General features: G+C 30.3%; 1 protein-coding gene across 1 annotated transcript; it reads left to right on the top strand.

Annotated features, from left to right (window-relative positions):
• The first annotated feature begins 8,618 nt into the window (after positions 1-8,618).
• On the top strand, positions 8,619-9,065 carry LOC149208450 (protein SMALL AUXIN UP-REGULATED RNA 54-like). The gene has a single exon (XM_089398346.1). The coding sequence runs from the start codon at positions 8,619-8,621 to the stop codon at positions 9,063-9,065; it is 447 nt and encodes a 148-aa protein (XP_089254472.1).
• Positions 9,066-9,332: the final 267 nt, after the last annotated feature.

The raw sequence follows: 9,332 nt of genomic DNA, 5'->3' as shown, positions 1-9,332 counted from the left end.
TGGGACCATAGACGGTGCTGAAAGGGCCAGGGTGCACTGCAACGTAGGAGAAGAGAAGGCTAGGGTTCACTGCAACACACTATCTCTAGAACACAGGGTGTGGTGATCAAGGAAAGACAAGTTTCGACATAAAAAATGCAACTAAATCTCAATGAAAGGTCTTCCTAGGTCTGATCAAGATCCAGGAGAAGAAGGGGGTTCCAGTATTTACCACTGTATCTTGTTCTAGATGATTAAAAACAAATAGGAGTGGTATTTTGTGATCATAGCATAGGAGGAGGAGGGTTTCATACTAACCATTTAGGTCACGATGTGAAAATATTACTCCATGATGAGTTACAATTCCTTTGTATCTACATTTTTATAACTAAAGCAACAAAAGAATATTATAGGCCTCACCATATAGCTATATTTTCTTGTATATTGGGTTTACCAAGATAAATATGGTTGTTCATTTATGTGGATGGTGTATTTGAGTTTCTATTGTTTCCATTTATTATTTCAATTATTTCACATATTTGAGTAAAGCTAATAGTTAATTAATATGTTATCTAAGGAAAATTAATTTGCATCATCTAAGATTTCAAAATATTAGAAGATTTGTTATGATGAATTATTCAAGAAAAATATCCATGATAGAATATAGATCACATTTCTACTATACAAACCTACTCATAACATATGTATCCTACTTGGATGCTAAAGAATCCCAACCATAACCTTGAGGACTATTCTTGGTGTGGGCTTAAGAATTATTTTTTTTGGGACTAGTGTTTTTGTTTAATCATGGTGCTTATATCCCTCTAGTAAGCTAGATATGTTCTATAAGGTCCCTAAGTGGTGATCAACAACATGTTCATGGAACTATAAGCTGACAAACCTCATGGGTTGTAGGTGCCGTTCATGGTGCTTAACTCCAATAAGCTTCGTTTATAGAACATGAAGCTTATTTTGTTGCCTTGACCTTGGTTATACCTGAAGACCCATTCTTGGTTCACAACTAAGCTAGTCATGGCATCCACATCCACTTGGAGGTAGATGACACCCTATAGAGGTCACATATGGTGTTTAAGGATTATTTCATCGCACTTAATCATGAGAAGTAAGGTTTGGGTCTAGAGGCTCTTATTTCCTTCTCTCAATTATGGTTAAGGACCTACGATCCATGTATGATGCCCAAGACCTCATAATGGTGCCCCTATTAAACTCATATGCTAAATACTCCTTGGGAAGAGCTCATATCACAATTTTTTGGTGTTGTTAGTGGTGCTTGAGGTTGAGAGGTTATAATTTGGTGCTTAAGGCTTTCATTTCCCCACTTAATCATGTTTAGGGCTTGAAACCCATTTCTAGTGCATAAATCGTAATAATGGCACATGTATCCCACTCCAAGGGTTGCAAATAATCCATTCAAAGAAACCATGTGTTGGTTCAAGGAACTGTTTAAATCTCTTGAGCCTGAGAAGATTCAAAAATATCTTAGACATTTTTTTTCCTTCCTAAACCATGTTCAAGGACTTGTGACCCATCCTCAATACATAAAACCTCCAAATGGCATCCATATCCAACTATGATGCCAAAGACTCTTAAGAGAGTTCCTTGGTTGCGGTTTGCAAGGATTGTTCATGGAAATTGATCCTAATAAGCTAATTTAGGACCCAAGGCCAAAGTGTTTTCCTCCCCTAAACTTGGTGTTTAATCTCAATAAGTTTCATTTACGGTTTAAGCCCTTTGTTCTCCCCATTTATGTTCATGTCTTTAAACCCTTTTTCATTGCACAAAGCCTACTCATGGTGCTCATATCCCACTCGAATTTTAATGAACCTCAACGATGACCTCAAAAAACATTCTTGATGTGGGTAAAAGACACAATCCTATTTATTGTTTGTGTGGTGGTTTAATCATGGTGCTTATATCCCTTTAGTAGGCTAGATGTACCCTATATGGGTTTTGTGTGGTGGTTTGAGGATTTGATCATGACATTATATGGCTTGAGAAGCTTTATGGGTTGTAGGTGTTTTTCATGGTGCTTGGACCCAAAGAAGCATCATTTAGGGTACAAGACTCTGATGATTCTCCCTGAACTATGGTCGAACCTTGAGACTTATTATTGGTTTATAGCTAACTTGTTCATGGTAACCATATCTCGCTCGAATTTGAACAATAGCCTTTAGAGGTCATATATGATGGTTTGAAAAATCATCCATGGTGCTTGAGTTTGATAAGCAAGTATTAACATTAGGAACTCTTCTTCCCTCCATTGAATATAGTCAAGAACTCAAGACCCAACGATAAAATGTGCATTAGACATGCATAAAGATTAATAAAAATGTGTATACATTTCTATACTATATACACATTCCCTAAAATTTCAACAACCATGTACTTTCATTGCAACATATTAAAAAATCAACTTTTTATACTTGCTTTATTCTATGAATAATTATAAAAATTATAATGTTAAATTTATTAAGGTGTACTTACCACATAGTTATCAAAAAATTGCTTTAAATTTAAATTTATAAGTAAAAATAAAATTTTAGTAATATGACATATACAATATTGATTTAATAAATAAAATAAATTTAATAAATAAATCATAATTATAAAATATTTTCCTTTGAAAATTGTAATATATATATATTTTGTGTGAATATAGAATTTCGTGATAGCATTGCTTTAACATGGGTATAGTCATTCATCATTTTTGTGGACTCTTGGTTAAGAATCCTTATTTATTTGAGAAACATATAAAAATTGTTAATTTAACATTTATGCATGGAATACTGAGATATTTGAATATTTGAATATTGATAAGATTAAAAATATGGCTATTAATTCTGTAAAAATTATTTATTTTGGTTTTATATTAATAATAGAAAATGAAAAGCTTATTTTTGAATATTGATAAGATTAAAAATATGGTTATTAGTTCTATAAAAATTATTTATTTTGGTTTTATATTTTAATAATAAAAAATAAAAAGCTTATTTTTACTAACAATATTTCTTATCACTTTTTCTTTTCAGAAGAAGGATTTTTACTCATTGAAAATATATGATTTTGAATATGATCTTTATATACAAATAACTAATATGATCATTAGTATGAAGGATAAAAGGTTTTTTAATATTATTTTATTTTAGTAAAGTTTTTTTTTTTGGGAATTAGGAGCAAGTTTTTCCAAAATATTGATAGTATTATAAGAAATATGGTGACTAAATTTGCTGTAAAAGAGATCATTGATCTCAAGTAAGAAGTTGAAAATTGTTATTTTTCTATTGGTATTTTAAAGAAGAAAATCTATCTCGATAAATTTATAAAACAAGTTTCATAAAAAAATAACAGAATTGCATAATGTCATGACAAAATAAATTTATAATCTTTGTGATTTTAAAACAATGATAAACAATAAAGCAAATTAATTTTGTAGAAAAATTACCCTTTTTCTAATTAAAAATTTAATAGAAATCATACAAAAATTTAAAACATAACTAGAATTTATCATAACTCGAGTCTGTGTCTTGTTCTCCTTATTTTTTGGGGATTTATTTTGTTTGTTTATTTATCTATGTAGGTATTGGTGTCATTTTTATAGTATTTGTTGTTGGTTTATTCTTCTTTAGAATTTATATTCTTGATCCTTTGTGTTTTCTTAAGTATTTTATCATCCTATTAGTTTTTTACTCCTTTTAGTATTTTTGTTATTTGTTTAATGGGTCTCAACCTGTATTTTATTATTGACCCTGTTTTATTTATTGATTACTTTTCTTTGAATATATATATCTTTTGAGTCATGTATATTTTTGTTGGGCCTCAACCCATATTTTATTGTTGACTCTGTTTTATTTATTGATTACTTTTCTTTATATATATATATATATATATATATATATCTTATGGCTTATATATATTTTTGCTTGTATATATTTTTGTTTTATTTTATTTATTTTTCATTAATTATTTTTATTTTAGTTTATTTTATTTCCATTAATTAGTCTTGACTCATTTTTATAAGTTTTGACTTCCATCCTTGTTTGGAGTTTGACTTTGATTTTTTTTTGTTAGTTTGGAGTTTGACTTCAAAAAAATTTCAGTAATAGAATTTTTTAATAATATTTAATTTTAAAAAATTAATTTAAATATTATTTTTCAAAAACTAATTATGTAATATAGCCGTTAATAATTATTTTTAATAAATTAATAAATTAATATCATAATTTAAATACTATTGTCTAAATATAGCCATTACTTAAAATTATGGTCTTTATATTACTTTATATTTAAGTCTTTGCCATAGTTTACCATCGTATATAATTTCTACCAAAAAAATCTTTTTTTAACTCATAATCTATTTATAAAAAAATAATATTTTAAAATATCTTTTTCACTTCCAAATTAATCTAAATAATGAAATTAAAATCCTACCGACTGAATTGAAACAACTAAACTCAGAAAAGACTATGAATACATTGAAATTGAATTATACAATATTAATATCAGTAACAAATTATATATTGAAACTTTAGTCACTCCTGTTATCTTATATGGCTGTGAGGTTTGGGGTTGCCGCACAGAGAATCATGGAGAAAGATTGAGTAAATCCAGAAGCGTTTTATAACTTATGACGTGAAAATTAAAAGTAATACACCCTATCCTATTCTCCTTATAGAAGCAGGTCTTTCCCCTATTGAGAGCCTAGCTATGCTTAGATGTAATACACCCTATCCTATTCTCCTTATAGAAGCAGGTCTTTCCCCTATTGAGAGCCTAGCTATGCTTAGGTTTCTATTGTACAAGCACAAACTCAATAACATAGATGATCATAGACTTCCTAAGCTAGTTTTAAATTCCAGCCAAAACCACCTAAGTCTCAATGGAGGGTGGCATAAAGACACAAGGGCCTGGTTAAACTATTGGGAGATCAACGAGAATGATGCATTGCAAAACATAAATAATATTAAAGATATTGTTACTTCTAAGTTCAAAGAAAAATTGTGGTGTGAGAAAGATTTAGGCGCTAAAAGAAAATTAAGTTATTATAAGAAGGTCATCAACCCCACCCTAGAAGATCAAAAGTATCTCTCTATTTTAGGGCAGTTCCTAAAACACCATGGATGGAAAGGATCTGCCATATATGTGAGAATAGGAGCATCGAGGATGAAAATCACTTCCTCTTAGAGTGCACTGCATACAACCACATTAGATCTCAGTTTCACAATCTTTGTTACAATACTCACCTTCCTAGCCTTTTACAATGTCAAAATTATAGTGAGCTCGGGAGGCTTCTCTCGAAGCTTTTTGAGCATATGAATAAAATCTTAAATCAAAATAAATAATTTGTTTATTTAAGTCTGATAGATCATTATTTGACCTCAACGGACCTTAAACACATCATCATCATAAAATGCTAATTTAATAAATAAAATAAACTTTTCTAAATAAAAAACTTTATGAAATATTGATATGTGATAATAAATATAGTGTCAGTTAATAAATTCGAAATCAATAATATCATATAAAATCTGCGTCTAGCCCCATGGAGTTTGGTTTTAGATGGAGAATCCATGCTGAGCTGCTTAGCTATGAATCGATATTGGATATACAAACCACGTGGTTTGTGAGGTATGAATCAATGTGATCTATAAAATATAAACTCGATGTACACCTTCCAGAGAGTTGTACTGGGCCGAAAGCCTGACTTGAATTTTGGGATATAACCTCCATTACCTGCGCCATGACATGAATTATTGTCCTTGACATGGGGAGACAGAAAAGGCACGCGTGCCTTAAAACACAACGCTTCATCAAACCCCACACTGTAACGTGTATTCTGAGTGATTCCCAAAGTTATCGAATCCGGAAATGAGCAGCCTTCATGCCCACAATCATGTTTCTGGCTCCCTGGAGAGGTAGCCGGTTGGAATTTGGCCAACATAGTGCACTCCCACCTTTTCCAATGCTACCCTTTCCTCGTGCGTATCACAAGGTCCAAATTTTCATCTCAGGTTGAATCACTGTGAGGTGAGGTGATAGTTACTGAATCAGTGTTGGAGTTTTGTAAATTTGGTGAAAATTTGATGATACTATTATAGAGTAATTAGTTCAGTTGGGTTGAATTGGCTGGATTGATAAATGTTTTTATGGTAAGTCCATGGATTTTTGGTATCAAATCTTTTTCCATCTTTAGAGGTTATCAACTAGCCATGCCTATAAGGTTGGCCTTCACAGATAATGCGCTATCCACAAAGATTGCTGACTGTAAAGTGATTAATGGATCTTCTTGCTTCTCATTATAAAATTCCTGCCAGCCTTCCTCCCAACACAACCTGCACAGGGAGTACTGAGAAGCAAGTTTGAAGTTATTTCATGTCTCTTATACAACTTCAATTTTTTTCTTATTATACTGTCAAGACCGGCTTTGATCTGCTTGGAAGGCTATATATGTTGTATTACTGAGGCGATTTTTTTGGGTCTGTTTGTTGTTGCCAAGTTTGCAGGCAAGGATCGGGTGTGAAAGGCAGGATTGCTTTCAGGTGAATCCGGTGTGAAAGGCAAGATTGTTTTCAGGTGAAGGGCTTCTTCAGAAAGTAGCTCGTTCATTTCTATTGAAAACTATTAAAGTTCTGAGTTTTTTTATTAATAAAATCTTGGTATCCGGTGACATATCGCAAGGAGTGCCTTAACAGAGCACCCATTCACCATCAATCCAAAGTTCCATGGGCCACAGGATGCAACTTAGTCAATCGGTTTAACTATATTTTCGTACATATCTCTTTCTGACCTAGGTAAACTCATTGTTTTATCACTAGGTGCAACTCAACAACAGGGTTCTTATCTTTTTGTAACTGTCATTTTTCTTGCATGTATGTGGCTTGATCGTTATGTTTTTTCTTATTATTTTGTGACTATCATATATTTTGCACTGTCTGTCCAGATTGTTAAATAGGTCATGAATGCTTTGAAACAGAAATGACAGAGTGATATCCAGATCAAGAATGATTAGAATTAAGGGAGTGGTATTCCTATAAAGTTGGGTGGTGGTTGTGGGATAAGTATGGTTTTGTGATTCTAATTTATTTCATTTATTTAAATGTGGTATTATTTCTTATTTTTTTATTATTTTGTAATATTTTTTTTAAGTTAATTATTTGGATGTTATATTTTCAATATTTAAAATTTAAATAATTTGCATTTTTGTTTAAGGTAGATTTAAGAAACCAAAGTATATTTTGCCTGTATCCATTAGATACAAAAAAAAATTAAAATCCACAACAATATAACATTAATTCATATGTATAAAGTTCATTGGTTATAGTATCATACAAGGGTTTTACAATCCTCATTTAAAAAAAATTCAAAAATGTGAAAATAGGTTTAAATTATTTAAAATTTAAAAAAATAAAGAAAAAGGTATCCTTAAAGTTCAAAAATGTGAAAACTGGTTTAAATTATTTAAAATTAAAAATAAAAATATCCGTAAAGTTGATTGGTTATAAAATAAATATATTTTATAAAAAATTTAATTATATAATATTAATTTTTTATTTTTAAAAATTTAAAAATATTTTTTGATTAATAATTTTTGCTTATACAATTTTTAATAAAATATTTTTAATATTTTGTAGTTTATAACTTATTAAAAATATTTTTAATATTTTGTATTTTATAACTTAAAGGGGATAAGTTAGATTGGCAAGGAAAAACTCCTTGAAATGCTTAAATCTTTTTCTTATATTAAATTTAGAGTGGATATGTTAAATAAATGAAAAGGTATTTTTTAATATTTCTATCACCCATTATGCTAATTTTATTTTTCACATTAATTTAATGTGGGATGATTATGTTTTTCACATTAATTTAATGTGGGATGATTATGTGAGAGTAACATATTTACCTTCCAATAGAGTCAACAACAAAGAAATAATACTTATTCAAAATCAAAGTACAAAGAAATAATACTGGTTCAAAATCAAAGTAGACTTAAGCACAGAACAAAACTTTATTGAAAAATATATATCATATTCTCAACTTACTTTCATAGTACATGTTTAAAAAAATACAATCTTTTATGTGATATTTGTTTATATTCTCTTTAGAAAAATACAATAACTTTTTATGTGATATTCGTTTATGATAATGGATAAACTAATTATTTTAATTTTTAATTTTTTTTTTTTTTTTTTTTATTTTTTTTTTTTATCATGAAATATTTATATATTAAAATTTAAGTTTATGATTTCATATTTAATTAATATTAATAAAATTATTAATTAGTTTTATTTGTTATTTATTAAATGTTTGGGATTTGGAATTTAGATGACTTATTTTTTTTATAGTAGTTTAAAGAGGAATTTTGGTATGATTTTAAAAAAATCTAGCAGAATTTTTTGTAAATCCAGGTTACAGTTATCAAGTTTCAACATTTTTGGTGCTCCAGAATTTTGATGGTGCTAAATCCATTTCCAACCTCAAAAAATTATTCAAATGTTTTCCAGCCCATTCTTTATAAAAAAATTACTAAATTCCAGTCGTCCAAACAAATTTACCACATCCACTTATAAAAATCATGTAGCAATAATCAAACAGCTAATCTAACATTAAAATGACATTTAAAGATGGCTCACCACTTCGGTATATTGTCTTTGCTCAATAATCCCTTTTTTTGTAGGAGCGGTGCCCACATCATGCAACTGTTAGCATCATGGAGAAACAGAAGACTGGGACAGGGTCTTCATCATGGATGTTCCCTGCCTGCATTCGTTGCTTCGAAGAAGAGAAATTCCATGTCATCATGGCGCCCCGCCGACTCACCTGCCAGCTTGGACAATGACAGGGACAACAGCGAGGCATCTCCGATTCCTCCACGCGGACACCTTGTGGTGTGCGTGGGGAAGGAACGCCAGCGCTTCGTGATTAAAACAGAGTATGTTAATCACCCCCTGTTTAAAGTACTGCTGGAGGAGGCAGAGAAAGAGTATGGATTCCAGAATGAAGGGCCTCTCGCATTGCCATGTCAAGTGGCGTTCTTCCACAGGATTCTGTTGATGCTGCAGGGTCATTAGAATCAGAAATGAATTCCTGCTCTGGAATCCCAAGTTGATCTTACATACATAGCTTTCTAAGTTGTTCTAATGCAGTTAGAGCATGTAATTTTTCTTACATACATACATAGCTTTCTAAGTTGTTCTAAGACAATTATAATTAGGGTTTGTAAATTTCTGTGGGATGATCTTGTATGTGAAATGTTGGAAATTGTTTCACAGTTGTATTTTTACTCACAGAGTCCTCAATCAGAAATGTAGTTTTTTTTTTTAAGATATGGTATTTTT

Source organism: Pinus tabuliformis, chromosome 1_2 (genome assembly GCF_031772625.1).
Source record: "Pinus tabuliformis cultivar Carrire ecotype Pingquan chromosome 1_2, CPIR1, whole genome shotgun sequence".
NCBI lineage: Eukaryota > Viridiplantae > Streptophyta > Pinopsida > Pinales > Pinaceae > Pinus > Pinus tabuliformis.
This window is presented reverse-complemented; position numbering and strand designations above follow the sequence as displayed.

Excerpts from the sequence above, each read along its gene's own strand:
- LOC149208450 (XM_089398346.1), top strand. The coding sequence starts at position 8,619 with ATGGCTCACCACTTCGGTATATTGTCTTTGCTCAATAATCCCTTTTTT.